This window comes from Xylocopa sonorina, chromosome 10 (genome assembly GCF_050948175.1).
Source record: "Xylocopa sonorina isolate GNS202 chromosome 10, iyXylSono1_principal, whole genome shotgun sequence".
NCBI lineage: Eukaryota > Metazoa > Arthropoda > Insecta > Hymenoptera > Apidae > Xylocopa > Xylocopa sonorina.
The window spans coordinates 10,208,456-10,225,518 of record NC_135202.1 but is presented as its reverse complement, the minus strand read 5'-3'; the positions used below and the strand labels follow the sequence as shown (position 1 = coordinate 10,225,518).

Genomic DNA, 17,063 nt, shown 5'->3' with positions numbered 1-17,063 from the left:
TTCGCTGCGTGGAAATGGAAGTCTAAATCTCGAACGAATAAAAAAGAAAAGAAAAGAAAAATACGTAAAGCGATTTCATGCAGTAGAAACTTAGAATGCTCAAGGGTGAATGTAACGCATATTTATCAGTACTGACTACACGCGATTGTAGAATACCCATTTCTCACTTCGGATAAGAAAATAGATTTCTTTACAATTTTGTTACAATTGAGTTACAATTACATTACTTAAATCTAAGTGCTTATAACTAAGGACGCACGCATCCCACGGCGATCCAACGGCGATGCAGCTGTGATCCAGCGTTGAATGTAGAAATTGAAATGCAGAAGGAATGAAATGGATTTCGAACCATCGAATGATGAGAACAGCTTTGGAGAAAATACAATCGATTAATATAAAATCATTGATCAACCCCTACGATGATTTCAAGCGAGATCTTGCCCATATTGAAACTTAGAAGTGCAGAAATTAAAATAGAGTGGTGATTAAGTGAACTTCCAATCATCAAACAAGCCTTCGTCAAAGACAAACACAGAATAATTCCCGAATAAACTGAATATCATCGACCATAATTAAGATCAATTGAGATAATTTAGGCAGGTCAGGATAGAAGGGATTTAGGTTATACTTTTATAAAATTACATTATGTCAATGTACAGATATATTCATTAAAATTAACTTAAATTATTTGCAATCCAATTTAAAGTTTCAAAGTCCTGAAAAGGACTTGAGAGATTTAAATTGTACTGCAAAGGACTCGATACTAGAAGTACCAGTGATTAAATTATTCTAATCTACTGCAAAGTCAATGAAATAATAATTGGATAATTAAATAAATAAGTGAAATAAATCAATGAAATAATGATAGTAAGTCTATGAAATCTTTCTATAAGATAAACGTTGTAAATTGTAATCTCTTAACTGATTTTGATACTTTTAGTGTCGAGTTTACAATTAAATTTATATCTACGTGCGTAGTCCTTAGCTTGATATCGTTTTCAAGAGCGCAATCTCTTGAAAACGTTACCAAGGACCCAGGCCCACCCCGTGGAGGTGACTACGCAGGGACCCATCATTTAATTAAATTATCAGTTTGTTCAAACTTACCGCCTCAGCAGACCAAAGAAGTCACCATCGGATCAGCAGTCTCCGTCACCCTCCACCATGGAACTAGCAGTCTCCGTAAACCTCCACCATTGGACCAGCAGACTCTCCAAGATCTCTCCACTCCTCACTCCACAGGATCAGGAACCACTTCAAGATTCCCCCACTCCCCACCCCACAGGACCAGGAACCTCTTCAAGATCCCCCAACCCCCCACCCCATAGGATCAGGAACCATCTCAAGATCCCCCAACCCCCCACCCCACAGGACCAGGAACCATCTCAAGATCCCCCAACCCCCCACCCCACAGGACCAGGAACCATCTCAAGATCCCCCAACCCCCCACCCCACAGGACTAGGAACCATCTCAAGATCCCCCACCCCACAGGACCAGGAACCATCTCAAGATCCCCCAACCCCCCACCCCACAGGACCAGGAACCATCTCAAGATCCCCCAACCCCCCACCCCACAGGACCAGGAACCATCTCAAGATCCCCCCACCCCCCACCCCACAGGACCAGGAACTTCCTTGAGATCCCCCCACCCCCCACCCCACAGGACCAGGAACTTCCTCGAGATCCCCCCACCCCCCACCCCACAGGACCAGGAACTTCCTTGAGATCCCCCCACCCCCCACCCCACAGGACCAGGAACCTCCTCGAGATCCCCCCACCCCCCATCCCACAGGACTAGGAACTTCCTCGAGGTCCCCCCACCCTCACCCCCACCCAGAAGCTACTTGAGGACTACTGACGTAGGTCCGTCGACCTCCGCGGCCAAGAGGCAACTGAGGTTGACCCTGAAATGTAGCTACCTATGTAATCATCCTGGTTCACCTTTGTAAGGTTGCCAGTTCATTCAACCATTACCTCATGTACTTACGTACTATAATGGCCTATAATCGATTAATTTTTGCATTCTTCATTACGCGTACGTTTCTTATCTCTCTATTCATTCGAGGTAGTTTGTATAAATGTTCTACTAACTCTACCCTTTACTGTCTTTTGGATTTCTATTCTTTTTGCTGTTTTTTTAGGAAGTATTACGAGATCTTAAAGATGTAACATACATGATGTATGTTTAAATTCCTGGTTAGGCAGACAATTTCTAATTTAAAGTAGATTTTTCTTTACGTAGGAAGTGATGGGGCTGGGTCTCCATTCGCAGCAACCTCCACGTGGTGAGACCTGGGAACTATTTATTTAATATATAATTATTAATTGTATCATATCCCTATATGATGCAATTATAAATTATACATTAAATAATTTGAGCAAATGGCTGCCATAGGTTTTACTTATTCTGATTTAAAATACACCTTGTTCGAAATTAGTCTTATAGTAGATCGTAGGGAATTTCGAATAATATTGTCTACAACGATTAAGTGAAAGTGTTTTTCTGAATTTATTAACAAATTTTTTATTGTTTTTTGAGTGGTTTTCTGTAGTGTTAATATTCCTGTTCTGAATCGGTAACATTGCAAAATGATAAGTCCTACATTGCACGTCTTTCATTTAATTAAAGTGCCATGTACAGAGAACACATCCGACGAGGACTGTTTCACTTGTCGAGAGTCTTACCTACTTGTTCTAAAGATTGCGCCACTGCACTGTGTCTGTTGCCATTTATTTTTCAAAATCGTATCACTATTTAAAATCAAAATTATTAAAGGAGCAGCTCCCTATGGAACTTTAATTTATTCCTAAAAATAATTAGAACACTCAGTTTCTAATATCACATTTAATTTCATATTACAAAGTAACAAGTATATAAAATTTCTTGTAAACGGGAATCAACGAATGATTGTAAATCAAACATTCAATCTCTCAAGCTCTCGTTGTGAGAATATGGATTCTCTGCGATTTTTCATGAGTAGTGTTGCTCCAGTTTAAGTATGTGAGATTAGTCTCAATTGGGTCCATGATTCAGGTAGATTACTGGTATCTGTGGAACAGGATGCCTTTCGAGATTTCGGGGGCAATTCAAAGCAAAATGAATGGTGGAGCTTGAGATGTAGTTTGTGGTGATGAAAAATGTCTCCATTAGCATGTCGAGATTTATTCCTATCCTTTGGATAATTCTTAAAATTCGTGTGTGTAGTATTTCATAGTAAATTCGTATGTCTTTTTCGATGTTAGATAGCAGAATGATAAGATCAGATTTGAGTTTTGAACATTTTCTTTTTCGATCTGTGCATTGGATGAGCTTCGTGAAAGGCATCTGGAATACGGTGACCATGCGTTCCTCGATGTTCATGGAATGCTCTGGTTCTGGTTATCACGCAGCGTTGTGAAGGGGACGACCTTGTTTTCTATCATTTTAAACGGCCAGTATATCCCCCTTCCAATCACTATTCGAAACGTATAATTTTCTCCGCGGGAGATCGAGACTAGAATTCGTTTCATCTCTTTTTTTTTACTTAAAAACGTTCTACTAATAGATGAATTTAAATGAACAAGAAGAAGAACCACGACCAATACTCTCGACAAATCTCCCAAAATTCGAACAGAAAAGATAATCGGGGGAATCAGGCGGCTTCTTAAAAACATGATTTATTAAAACTTTACAATGCGTATAAATACATATAAATAACAAGAGTAGAAATCATGTACATGATTCGAGGATGATCTATGTGCAACGATGACCAGGCTCGAGCCGTGTGACCGTTGGGAATGAGTACGGGAGGGACGAGGAGAACGTGCTCCGCGAAATAAATATCTACTAATCTATGAGCATAAGTTGGTGATGGTGATAAAAGAAGAAAGAGAGAGAGAGAGAGAGAGACAGACGGGGGGGACGATGAAACGAGACCAACCGTGGCGACGGAAATGACGGACGGAGACGAGCAACAAGAAAGCGAAACGAGCTTACAGTCAAGAGAGAAAGGTGGCGGAGGAGATGTTCCTAGTGGATGGCGAACGGAGAGTCGAAGAAGGAGGAGTCGGAGAACTGGCTGGATAGAGAATCGTGAGGTGGAAAAGTCGTGGAAAGAGGGAAGACGGATACGAAGTGAACTCGGTGAGGTAGAGACGTGCTACTAGATCTCTCGAGTGCCACCAGCTCTCCTCCACCCGCTGGCGGCTCCACCGATCAACAATTAATTAATTTTGCCGGAACAACGACCGGCGATCTCGCGCGTTCCCGTATTTCAATACAGCCTGCTGGACGCTGTCGTGGATCGTGTCCAGGGATCTTCCGTATCCGGAATGTCCGTAACCGTGGCCGTGGTGCTCCTCAGAGCTGTGAGTGTGAGAGCTCGAGTACACTGGCTTGCTGACGATCTCGTAAGTGGTCTTTTTCTCGCCGCCACCAGCCAGAGATTTCAGACCAACTATGGCTGACAGCATCAGAGCCATCAGGCCAGTCATCAGGGCTTTACCAGCGAGCAGAGCGAGGGCGCCAAAACCAATCGCGCCTAGGGTACCCTTCATCATCATTAGACCAGCCATTATACCACCTAGTCCACCCTTCTCCTTCTTACGTCCTGTTAGAACATTTAACAAAATCATTATCGATGTTCATTCGAATCGTAGATATCCTAATCGTTGTCTAAACAGTTCTGATTCTCGTTATTCCTGTCGAACAACTTTAATGGGAGTGATTCCTTACCGGTTCCTACGCTCTGTCCTCCGCTAAGACCAAGTTGAGCCAGTGTCTCCTCGTTAAAGTTCCTCGCAGCCTCGAACGTCCTCGGGTCGAACAGTTTGATCGAGATCGAGTGGCTGTTCAGGTAGCTCCCGACCTTGTGAACCAGATACGCGTCCAGCCTCTTCTCAACGTCGTTCGGGAAGTCCCTGGCGAGATTGGCCACCACCTCGGAGGCTGGCATGCCAGCTGATCCATTTTCCTTGATCACCGACACTCCTGGCAAGATACTGATGTCCTCTTGCTCGGACAGTCTATCCAGAAACGACACCACATCCAGCTTGAGGCAAGTGGCACTGTACGACTTGCCGCAGTCCTTGCTCAGGGTCGAGGCCAGGCTCTCCGGGGACTCCTCGACCATCTGCTTGGACGTGCGTCTCTCGATCTCGCCGGCTACGGAACCGAGCAGCAACAGAAGAGGCAACAGCAGCAACAGTGGCTGTTGACGCGACGATTTACCGACTATCGCGAATCCCGTCATTGTTTCCTCAACGAATCGTACCGTTGCGACCCTTCTGTGGAACCCGGACGCGAGCTACCCTTCGGTCTGGAGTGATCCTCTGCTGGAGAACGTCCGGCGGCTGGGACTGGCGACGCGAAACGGACTGCTGGATCGCTCGCTAGGCTACTGGCTTGGACCCGTTGAGGCTGAAGCTGACGGACGAGACGCGTACCGTGCACTGGACATACCCTCGGATAGTTGCAGTATATATAGAGCGAGTCACTGGGTAGTCCTTTTTCCTTTTTGCCATTCGGCCGTTCCATACATTCTCCTAAGACGAGAGAGCCAACAAGCCGTCCACGGCGTTGCTCTCTTCTTTCGCGGCCGTCCAAGAGGAGGCGAGGGGCCCTCTCGCAGCCACGCCGCCGCCGCCGCCGCCGCCGCTTGCCTCGTTCAAGGCGAGAGGGAGCGTCAAATAGAGCGGAGAATCCGAATCTCTATCGAATTTGCGGCAACGGAGGGAATCAGAATGAGTGAGAGAGAGAGAGAGAGAGAGAGAGAGAGAAGAATATTGGAGACGACCTAATGAGAGCGAAGCCTCGTGATCCTTGACGCTCATTCAGACCTTACAACAGGGTCTATTTGGTAAGTGAATTTGCCTCGGCTGTAAGCGACCAGACTTTCTTCGATATCGATTCCGTTTGCTCTAGAAACAGTAAAAGCTGCAATTTGGACACAGAAAGTATAATTAATTTCCGCGTAGGAGTACCCAGCAGGGTTTACGATGGAATCGTTGGAGAAGTGTTGACGGATATTTTTCGTGTTAAACAGTACGTTGTCGAGTTCAATTATGTTGTGCTCGTGTTCTATATACTTATTGAACTGCTGATTGCTATGTGTGTTTGACGTTATTCGTGTTAAATCATTGGTTATACTCGAGAAAAGTAGAACTGGTATCTTGGATGGCATTTTGCTCGTTGTATCGACGTATCGATAGTGCTGTCGTCGATTTTCTTTGAGTCAGAGACTGTAAATTGACCCAATTGACGGGGGGCAACGCATGGATCGTGGTCGATGGACGATGGAGACGAGCCGGCGTGAACCACTTTCCATCTCGACGACGAAATCGAGGCGGTCGGTGTGGCGGTTGTCGATCGCGCAAAATTGAACTTGGGGCATCCGGGTTCGAGCGAACGCCGCGGAGGAGGTTTCGCGAAAACCGTGAAAGGGGGTAGGGAAACCGTGTGGCGCATTATTTCCCTCGGCTGAGCGAGACGAGGCGGAGGAGGCCTACTTTAAATTAGCCCAGTTAGAGATCGGATTTTCGCGCGCCACGCTCGAACGACGGCGTTCACAGACGGATCTGGTGGCGAGAAAGTGCGCTCCGCGGCCAATTTTTCGCAGGATCCACTCGCGAGAGGCGCACTTGCTGAGAGTACGCTTTGGAAATCGCGTGACTGTTATCAGAGATCCAAGGAAACCGTCTGATCCCTGATTAGATCATCTCCGCGGAGTTTGCTGGATTTTCGTGGCTGACTCGCGTGGTTGATGATGAAAGAAAAAAGAAAAAAAATATTAATCTCTCGTCGTATTTTTTGAAATACCATTCAATGATCCGATGATGCGTTTTATAATCAAAGTAAAAGTATTTCGTCGGACATTTAGCGTTTCTCGTTGTCGCGTTTAAACCCAGGCACGCACGCGAGCGCGGGAAAAATACCAGGCTGCGCATTCCACTGAAATTATACTCCGTCAATAGGGCGTGCAGTAAATTCGCGGCGTGAACGCCGCGTAAGGTGTTCACGGGCGTTTCGTACGCTCGAGACGATGCGCTCGCATGCTCGCCCAGCAGGTGTGTCGGAAAGGAGCGGATTAGCCTTCTTCTCTAGGTATCTATTTCGCTACTACTTGTTACTTCCTTTTACCAGACCGCCTTCCTTTCGTTAATAATCGCGTGACGTCCGTCTTCGAGTTGTTCCTGTTTCGCGAGCTGATCCGGCGCAGAGTCGGCCAGCCGCTTGATCCTACGCGATCGTTAACCATCGAATCGTGCAGCTTCTTTTTTTTCGAGTCGCATCAGAATTTGGCAAACTTCTGACACAGCTGGAGAACAGAGTCATTTAATAATTCGTGCAGCACGCTCCACGCGGGAACAGCGCGTCGCGGTTTACCGATCAGATCCGATAGACTCGATTTTCATCGACCCATCCGGTTATACCTTTCGAATCGCTGACAAGTACCAATAGATAGCACGCGAATTGTGCCGCAAGTGAAACGTGAATGGGTGCACCTCTCTGATGCCTCATAACTGTTCGTCGTATACTGTTACTATCTTTCCGCCACATTCGATACGTAACAGAATCGAAGTGTATCGAATTCGAGTCCGAATTTCGATCCAGCCGTGTTTATCGATAACTCTTTCCGAGCATCCTTCCGTTCGAAAGGCAGAACGAGCAAAAAGCTGTACCAAATAGAAACGCCACATGCCATTCTACTTTCCAGACACCGCGAAAGCGAAAATTAAAACCGAGCATTGGCAGTTTTATGGCCGATTTGCAATTTCATAAGCGTCCTTAATGCACGCCAGCCACGTTTCACCGGCGACCATCGTTAGAATGATATAACAGAATCGGCCAGCTTTCGTCCACCTGACTTCACGGAGCAGAAAAATCGCGTCCATCGACCATCGAACCGTGCGAATGGATTAATCGATGAAAATCGATTCAGGTTAACCGGCAAAAGGCTTTCGGCTTCGTAGAAACTAACACGGAAACCACAAAAGTGACCAGCCAGACATCTATCGCGATAGTCCATTCAGTTAGCGGCAGTCTGATTTTACGGGATTGTCCCTGTCTGCGGGGCAATTAGGCCAATCTCTATTACCAGTCCCTTTTTTTTGCCCGTCCGCAGCTCTGTTTTTCTTCGTCCATCATCCGCTTTTTTGCTCGTTTTCGTCCGCGGATCCGGCGTATTACACATTCGAAACGGTGAACGTAATTGCCCAGCGTTAGTCGATCGATCGCACGCGATTAGCCCATTTTCGCTTTGAAAATTGAGATCCACGGATGTCGAGAAAGTCGCTGTCCGTTGGATCGATATTGGATCAGTAGAATTCCCTGTAAATTAGTTGGCGATCTTGGGTGGAAGATCGTTTCTCAGCTAGGGTATTCAACGAACGCCGTACGATTCGACAAACCGTGTCGATCGAAACGAGGAGCGGCTGCGTGTCTGACCATGACGGATCGTTCCACTGCGTCGCAGCGAATTGGGCAACCTTGTGATTCTCATTACTCCTGTTATATTTTTTTTAGTCTCGAAGATCATGGTTTTCTTAGGGCCAAGTACTGTGTGTACGATGCGTTCTTTTTGATGAGTTCTGATTCTCGATGAGTTCTCGATGAGTTCTTTCGTAATTTTTGGATAGTTCGTAATCGTGGAAGCTTTTAGCGTTAAATGTTTGAACAAATTTATGTTATTTGTCTGTAAGAATGATTTTTTTTGTTAAAGCTACGAATTCTCAGGCATCTAGCAGTTCATGGTTCCATGGGTTGAGTTATTTTATGCGTTTAATGTTCTCTCGCATCTTGTGCGAACATATTCACATTATCGAGCTGTGCGTCTGGTGAAACGAGAAAAAAATGAGGGTGCATCAACGGCGACTGATCCCGATTGCTGGCCGAGTGGCTGCGTAGACCTCGTTAATTCGAGAACGAGCATCCGTTACGCGCTCAAAATGTACCATGCGCGCGTTCATACTTTCGCATTTTTTTCAGGGTCAGTCTATGGATGCCGCGAATTCCTTATCCAAGCACCCGACCATTGTTCAGTCGATCATTCCTTCGGACGTTCAGCAATTTTTCTGACCCAATTTCGAGCGCGTAGCAATATTAATCGTACTGAAGTTCTTATCGAACAATTGCGCAATAATTACGGGCAATTAGCTTTGAGCAGAGACGATAACGAGGATTCATTTCGAGACGCGCTTATTGGAATTATATTAGAGATACTTCAATTCGACTAATTTTGAACTACTTTGCACTCTAAAGATCATTTACATCCAACAGTTTCCTACACTTCAAGAACATATTTTCTAATCTTCTAGAGTCACTGAAAAGAAAAGAAGAAGTCTACTTATTGCTAGAGGACTATTAAATCACTCGTCATGAAGAACCTCTTAAATAATTGCCCTCTCAAGCTTTTCCAAATACTGAAATGTCCAAAGAAATGAAGCCACTAATATCGACTAATTTCATATCTGAAGAAAAGCTCGTCGAACTCGTCAGCTCTCGCCTCGAGTTCCGCAAGCTCTTGACAGTGCTGTCCTCTCGATCTCTCTGTTATATACTCAAGGTTTCTGCCCTCTCCATGCGACTTAATCACAACCGATACCGTTACTCGCCAGGACCCCACCTCGAGGAGATAGTAAGAGGGGCTCTCGCATAGTGGGAGTCCACGTGGAGGCAATGACCCAGTGCCCTTGATCCTCAGGATCGATCGACGGGGGAAACATGTGCGGCCAATCGTCGTCACTGGGACTTTTCCCACCTTTCTCGTAACAGTGACCCCGATTCCTTCCTGTTTCTACTCCCCTACTCGTTCGCCAGTCCCCACCTGTCGCTCTTTCACCGCGAAGCGCGTCGGACGGCTTTTATTTGGGTCGTTAACCCCTCCGCACCGCCCCGTGGTAACCTGCTTACCCCGTGATTATAGATTTCCAATTATTTATTTAATCATTTTACCGACCGAACGAGGATCCTCTCGAGCGAAGATCGATCGGCGAGGAAAGTACTTGGACGTTCGACGGACGATTGAATTGGACGGTTCGATGGAACGAGAATTCGAAGAATGGTAATAAAACGAACAACGAGAACCGCGAAGGATGGAGATTAAAACACGAGATTGTAAAAAAAAAGAACGAGGACGCGATGTCTTTATTTAATACAATGGGGATAACAGGGGAGATAATAAATAGAGGGAGTGGATGAGGGGATGAATCGAAGCTGGGTTAGACTAGTTTATGGGATGTCTTGGTAAGGATATGGTTCAGGTCCCAATTCTGGAGCCCAACCTCTGTAGGGTTGATTCACCTCCTCCTGCGACCTGTGCCAATGATCGTGGTGGATTTCAGGCTTCACGATACCGTAGCTAACCCTGGCGGGAACAGGTGGTGGTGGCGTTAACAGTGCCTTCAAGGCTACTGCTCCTGAGAGAAGAAGGGACAGCAGACCTGCACCGAGTCCCTTGATGCCTATCAGACCGATCAGAGTCATTACGATCGGCAGAACGATCATGGCCTTGAGCTTCAGTGCCAATAAAATCGGCAACACCATCTTCTTCAGCTTGGTTCGAGCTGAAACGAAACGAGAAAGATTTCAAATCAAATACTACACTTCCTTAAATAAATGCAAATTAAAGTTACTGTCGAGGAGTGTATTAGTTTATTCGAGTCGATGGATTCAGTAGACGATAGAGTAAGATAGAAACGTATTGTAAATTTTTCAATTAAGATACAATCGATCGTTTAATGGATCCAATGGATCGTCGAGTGAAATTTGTAAAGACGCCCTGCGTCACGAGGGAAGAGGGGGCATCTAGGAGCCTCTAATGGCCGGTCATCCACGGCTATCTACTTTCTTCGACATGTGGCACTCTCATTCAAGGTCCACGTTCGTCGTGTTCTCTCTGCAACCGTTCCAGAAACCCGGAATCCCAACCGCGGCCCACTTTATCCCGATCCCTGCCACGGCTGCATTTTCGCGGATGTGGAGAGGAAGTGGGACGCGTCTTGGCGGCTTTCTATGCTCGACGCAGCTACCGCCTTCCCCTCTGGCCCCGTCTCGTGTCGCTCTTTTATCACGTCGACTCCACGCTGCGCGCGTTCCCGGCGGATCGATTCGGGGAGAAGAAAAAAATTGGTGGAAATTTAGGGGCGCGAAAAGAGGACACGGGAAAGAGGAACGAACGGAGGTGCCGGTTCGACGACTCAGCCAATCGGAAGCCCCGCTACCGGAAGTCCCACTTTCGCGGCCAATCGTTCCACTGCTTCGTGGCTTACTTCCACCGCATTGGAGAGCCTTTAGAAAGGCGAGGCGCTATAAGTTCGCGGCCATGGACCGGTCCATTCATAGCGGCAATTCGAGGCGTCGAAGATTGGTTCGCGTAGACCTCGAATTGCTCGCGTACGAATCCCATGCCGGTGATAGTTTCCTTTGCGATCGATTTATAGGATCATGCTAGAGGCGTATGGACATTTTTGCCTCCCCCACCCCTCTGTTTCTTTCAGTATCCGACGCTTCGGTATTCGAGAAAGTGAATTTCAAATGTCGAGATGTGGGTCGACATGTAGGCTAAAGGAGAGATCGAAGGAATACTTGGGATAGAAAGTTTCTCTTCGAGCTTTCTTTGGGATCAACTGTTGTCCCTCTTTTTGCTCTTTTTTTAGTTTTCATTATCCTTTTTCCCCTTTTTAAGTGATTGCTTCTCGAAGACAGAAGATCGTTTGCTTCTTCTTCTTCTATCGTAAAGTTTCCCTTTCTCTTCGGATTGAACAAGATCGAGAATCATCGTGCACAATTAAGAGCGATTAAGAATAATACGAAGACTTTGACACACCGTAAAGAATTATGTTGTACGTGTGACAGAGTTTCAATTTCGAATCGCAGCAGATGATTATGAAGCGCGTAATACTTGAACATGAGTAGTGCTCGTAACTCAGATCGCGAATGGAAATGACTATTTAACGAAATTCCAATTTTCAACGTCTACCAAAGACGATCTTACCTTCAGAAGCACCCGTGGTCAGAGCTCTGAGCTCAACTCCCATCTCTTTCTGCCCCAAAGCTCTGCCAAACATGTCAGCGGACGATCCATCGTTAGGCAGGTGCAACTGAATCCGCCTGGTCCTGAAGAACTGCTCGATCTTGTTCACTAAAGGATCCCCGCTAGCTCTGGCTGACTCGTCTTCCTCTTCTTGGACGTGCACCTTCTCCAAAGTGATCATGTCACCGTAAATCTTGATGGTGCCCCTTCGATTCAGATCGTCCATCGCCCTCGTCAGTCTGGTCTCCACGGTTCCATCGTCCTCTGCGGCGTACGCGATCGACTGAACCGCGAATATCACGAGCAATAGCTTGACTATCATCCTGATGATCGATTTGGTATCGAACGTGTCAGAGCCGCGGATTTTGACTGTTTGCCCCGGGGGCAATTTTTCTTTTATACGTCGGACCACGGTCGATGGTGGGGCCCAGTTTGAACCATTTGGCAAGCGACGTGCAAGGGCCGCGGTGTGAAGAATTTTAATTCCAACGTCTCATCGGTTGCCCGCTGCACATAGCCGGCTACGTCCACGTGACGTAGCGTCTGCCGATAGAAACTAATTTTCCTTTCCAGCGGGATCACTTTCGAGCGATCGATCGCTTTGCTTGAATTAGAATTTCGATGATCGATCGACAAATTTGCATTGCCTTCCCTTTTTCGAGGCAGTAAAAGTCTGGCGAGCCTCGCTTGTTCGCCAGTTACAAGGAACGTAAAATAAGAAAGGACTGTTTCGTAGAAATTTTGAACGAGCATACGCGTGTAGATGTCAGTCGGATGGTGATTGAATAGTGAGATACGTTAATGGTCCGTTAAAATCGCGACGACTAATTTGCTTTAGAGGAAAGCAGGAGATATCCGCGACATTTATTTCCGAGTATCCAAGATTTACTACACCGAGAACCGGATAATCACAAGTCTGGTTTACTCAAAAGTAGAGTCACCTGTAGAACCATACTTTCAAAATTCTTCGTAGAAGACAAGAGTCACATAGTGGGGGCATGAAGCGTTACCATGAAACGTGGTATTTCAGGGGCTGAAAGAACAACGTTAGAAGCCTTCGAGTCTTTGTTGCTTGCCGCACAATGGCAAGTTTCCACGAGCAGAATCTTTGCTTTCAAAGGGCCACTATCGCGTGCTTCTCACGTCATATTCCAGAGACGGTCGAGTAATAAGTTTCACGGTGGAAATTAGATTTCCGTGTCCGTTCGCGCGTCTGTGTGACACGGAACGGCATGCAAAACGGACGACCCGTGTCCCGAATCCGTATCATTTTTTTTTCGGTCGGAAGCGCGGAAGGTGGGAAAGAAACGAAAGAGAGACGGAAATAGAACGACGGACGAGGAAAGAGGAAGGAGATGGCGCGAAAAGAGGGTACGCGACTCGCGGTGGGAGTGCAAACGGAGCGCAGGTACGTCCGCGTCCGAACGGAATCGCATATGAGCCAGCTCGATTGTCGGCTCGATCCACGAACATGTCGATATTTCGCGGCTGGCGAACACTAATCACGTACCGCGCGTTTTCTATGCACCTTCGCGTGTCGCCGGCACGCGCATAAATAATTTCTTTAAAATAGAAATCGCGACCCTGCTTTCGAGCCGTTATTCGTTCCCAACTATTCCAGGCGGATAGAGTTACTCGCGGTCCCGCGAAAGTTAAATGTTCCAGTTTTGCAGTAGAAATAATTTATTGATACAAGGAGTCATTAATAATTTACTTGATTCATAAGTTAACTCGCACTTAAATACTAGTTCAGCAGTCGGGAATGAGTCTAGCGAGTACGAGAGACACCAGAGTCGCGTGAGATATGGCTTCCAGGTAACCTGGATTCTTTCGTTCGCCACGAGTAGCGTCGAAATTGTTGTTTTAGGGGGCTTCGTTCGCGATTGGCGCCTGGGCTGAGTACGCCATCAAATGAGCGTCCGGATTTCCATTCGGGACGTCGAAACTTCTTCTGTAATAGCCCTGAGACTGGCCAGCAGCGGCATTGGACGACCAACCTTGGTTGCCGCTGTCTATCCAGCCAGTGGATGGTTGAACGTTCTTGCTGAAGAAGTTGGCTGCGCCAGAACTGCCGCTGCCAAATAATCTTTGGAAGGCCAATATACCAGCCACTAGAAGGGCGATTTTGCCTACGAAGAGGGCCTTCATGACCAAGAGACCAAGACTTCCGAGTACGATGGGCACCAAGGCGAATAATTTTACTCCTGCCGCGGCGATCAGAGGCAGTGCCATTTTCTTGATCTTGGCGCGACCTGGAAATAAGGAAAATTTGTAACTTCTGGAAAGGGTAATTCTGAAATTCGATTACTGTAGAAACGATTAGAATTATTATCCTCTGGAAAATTTGGGTTTCAACTCGAAAAGCACGATCTTCTTCGCTATAGAAGCGCATCAAGAAAATGCAGTACTAAAAATTAAACTTTACCATTCTCGCAAATGAAACATTAACAAATCGAGTATTAAACAGCAACTACGCGCGAGTAAACTCGGCGTGTTTGTTCTCGCCATCGGCTAATCGATCCTAAGTGCCGCTAATTAATGGTCCACGCGTTCCGTACGCGGTGGGTCCCACCTTCTTCCCTATTAAATACGCGACGTATAATTTCAGAAGGAAAGCGAATGCAGAAGGTGGGGCGCGCGAGGAACGGGTTTATCCGGAACTGGTTGCCGCCGCGCGTATAGATATCGCGAAGGTGAAAGGCTCGTTGAACAGTTTATTCGTTCATACCAGTGACGCGTTTGTACGGGGCCGTCATCGGGGTAGGATGGATTACGTAAGAGGAGCGTCTCCTATCATAGCGCGAGATAGAAAGTTACCTTCGTCCAGAGCACGGGAGATCGAGCCCTCTTCAGGCATGCTCAGTTTCAGGCTATGGGTCTTGAGGAAGTACATGGCTGATTCATACAGCATCATGGCCAGTTTTATAGTTCTGTCTGATGCTTCTCTTGGCAGCTCGTTCATCACGTCCAGATCTGTCTTCAATTCTTTTCCGTTGCGTTCCACTGAAAAGAGCAGTAATTATTATATATCGTACATTTAAACATAGATATTGGAGTTGAATAAGCGAGTCTCTTCTGTTTGTATCGACATGTAGCACTTTTCTAAATTTTGCACGTAGGTATATTTCGTTTGCTGGCACTAAACTAGAGATTTCTGAGGCGCGTAGCTAATCAAGTAAGTCTCTAGGGTCAGGGAAGTTTCAACTCACTCGGCGTCTCCCTTACGAATTTCACGCCGCCGATAACTTCGATATCACTAGATCTGGCAGCCCTATTCAGTGCACCGATGGTCTTGACGAAGACGCAGCTGAACAACGCGTCCTCTCGCTCCAAACAGTCGAGATCCCTGTTCAGCTGCGCGTCTTCAGAGTCTGGCATGGGCACTGCCATCGCGGACGCTGCGACAAGTCCCAGAATCACTAGTAGCTTGTTCATCTTCTTCGTTTTTGTCCTTGAACCGACACACTGACTATACTGGTCAGAACGAGAGAGGAAGACAAAGGATCGGTGCACGTCTCTCGGAAAATTTTCGGAGCTAAGTGTGATCTGACCCTCCGTAGCTTCTATCTTTATAGGTGTGCACCAGCTGGGACCCTCCCCAATGTCCCCACTCTAAACCGATGACGCGTGTGACGACAAACGGCTAAGGCACACGAGGCATCATCGCTGGTACACGACGTCCGCCTCCCCCCGTTCAGACGGAACTTTCTTCGATAATTTTTTAAACAAACGACCGACAGACTCCTCGCTGAGTCGACCAGCTAGCTGGAGCTGGGCGGACCTTAGTTCGGACGATCCATGATATTGGTGGCCCAGCTATCCAAGTGGATTTGGGTCAGTAGGGGAGGGAATCGTGCCATGGGCGAAGGGACTTGGATGGTCCATTGGTGCATCTTGTGGTTGTTGCATTCGAAACGATTGAACAATCGAGTTAATTAGGTGATATCTGAGACGAGGGGGTTGCAATGCTTTCCACGTTGGCATTCAAGTCAATAGCTAATTTTCATTGCATTGAAGTTAATGATATTTGTATGGTGTTTATCAATCGCTTGTAAGTTCAAGAGAACCAAGAAGACGTGACAACAATGATGGCGTGTCGTCAATGAATTACCATACTTCACGAGGCGGTCGTGAGACTCCTCGAATCTAATTCACCCTAATCTCTCGAGGTATTCGCGTGGCCCGCCCTTAGATGCTAGAATCGAAAAATCTTCCACGGTCGAGGTCGCTGCATTCACGTATACCTCCACGTGCAGCGAGCTGCTCACCTTGACCCACAGACGCGGTCTTCGGTCGTCTGGTGTCAAGGATTACATCGACGTCGCGATTTCTGATATAACTCTAAACAGTTTTCCTTGCATTAACACCTATCTCATCCTCGTGATTATGTGTCTTGTTAAGATATAGTCACGTCATTCATCAGAGTGTTCGTACAGTGGAGGTTTTAGTGGGTTACGGAATTTTCCGTGTTTCCAGGTCTCCGCTATCCGCAGATCGTCAAAGAAAACTCTACTTTCTCCGACATTGTTTGCTTAGTCAATAACTCGGTGTATAGGTGAGACGTGACTGAATGAAAGGGGTTAAAAATTACCACATGCGTGTTTCTCGTAAATATTTTACTTGCAGTCATTCACTGCTAATCATTCTTGAAACTACGACCCAAAATAGATTGTATCGATTCTGGATTGGTCCCCACGCGTGATCGTCAGGACAGTCGTCTCATTTTTTAATATGGATTCGCCACAAATTCCTGATTCAACAATCAGCGAGAAGTAGCACAGTCGATGCCATGCGTTCGGCAAACAATGTTCAACAATGCGTACATCTCATCGGGGCCGGTTTTTTTTTTTCGAAAGGCGCGTGCCTCGGAATGGCAACTGCCTTATTCGCGAGCGTTACACCATTGTCTCGTTTCGAGTCTGTTTAAATATTTAACAGCAACGCGGAACTTCGTCATCTCCGTGTTAACGGTATCCGTTGAATGAATTTTTTCGATTATTTTCTAGGTTACTCCTTGACTCTGGAGACAATGATTTCCAATCGTCACGAGA

General features: G+C 46.5%; 3 protein-coding genes across 3 annotated transcripts; all 3 read right to left on the bottom strand.

Annotated features, from left to right (window-relative positions):
- Nucleotides 1-4,207: 4,207 nt before the first annotated feature.
- Osi16 (DUF1676 domain-containing protein Osi16) lies at nucleotides 4,208-5,232 on the bottom strand. The gene is made up of 2 exons (XM_076903291.1): nucleotides 4,716-5,232; nucleotides 4,208-4,590 (listed from the first exon to the last, which is right to left on the bottom strand). The coding sequence occupies exons 1-2, from the start codon at nucleotides 5,230-5,232 to the stop codon at nucleotides 4,208-4,210; spliced, it is 900 nt and encodes a 299-aa protein (XP_076759406.1).
- A 4,976-nt stretch (nucleotides 5,233-10,208) lies between these two features.
- Osi15 (DUF1676 domain-containing protein Osi15) lies at nucleotides 10,209-12,334 on the bottom strand. The gene is made up of 2 exons (XM_076902960.1): nucleotides 11,974-12,334; nucleotides 10,209-10,543 (listed from the first exon to the last, which is right to left on the bottom strand). Exons 1-2 carry the CDS (start codon nucleotides 12,332-12,334, stop codon nucleotides 10,209-10,211), a joined length of 696 nt encoding a protein of 231 aa, XP_076759075.1.
- Nucleotides 12,335-13,875: 1,541 nt separating this feature from the next.
- On the bottom strand, nucleotides 13,876-15,447 carry Osi14 (DUF1676 domain-containing protein Osi14). Its single transcript, XM_076902959.1, has 3 exons — nucleotides 15,222-15,447; nucleotides 14,830-15,015; nucleotides 13,876-14,264 (listed from the first exon to the last, which is right to left on the bottom strand). Exons 1-3 carry the CDS (start codon nucleotides 15,445-15,447, stop codon nucleotides 13,876-13,878), a joined length of 801 nt encoding a protein of 266 aa, XP_076759074.1.
- Nucleotides 15,448-17,063: the final 1,616 nt, after the last annotated feature.

What these genes read in the sequence shown, in the direction of transcription:
- Osi16 (XM_076903291.1), bottom strand. Translation starts at nt 5,232, where the DNA reads ATGACGGGATTCGCGATAGTCGGTAAATCGTCGCGTCAACAGCCACTG. An exon ending in AGGACAGAGCGTAGGAACCG is followed by an intron (nt 4,591 to 4,715) that starts GTAAGGAATCAC and finishes ATGTTCTAACAG; the next exon opens with GACGTAAGAAGGAGAAGGGT.
- Osi15 (XM_076902960.1), bottom strand. Translation starts at nt 12,334, where the DNA reads ATGATAGTCAAGCTATTGCTCGTGATATTCGCGGTTCAGTCGATCGCG. An exon ending in GACCACGGGTGCTTCTGAAG is followed by an intron (nt 10,544 to 11,973) that starts GTAAGATCGTCT and finishes GTTTCGTTTCAG; the next exon opens with CTCGAACCAAGCTGAAGAAG.
- Osi14 (XM_076902959.1), bottom strand. Translation starts at nt 15,447, where the DNA reads ATGAACAAGCTACTAGTGATTCTGGGACTTGTCGCAGCGTCCGCGATG. An exon ending in ATTCGTAAGGGAGACGCCGA is followed by an intron (nt 15,016 to 15,221) that starts GTGAGTTGAAAC and finishes TGCTCTTTTCAG; the next exon opens with TGGAACGCAACGGAAAAGAA. An exon ending in CTCCCGTGCTCTGGACGAAG is followed by an intron (nt 14,265 to 14,829) that starts GTAACTTTCTAT and finishes CCTTATTTCCAG; the next exon opens with GTCGCGCCAAGATCAAGAAA.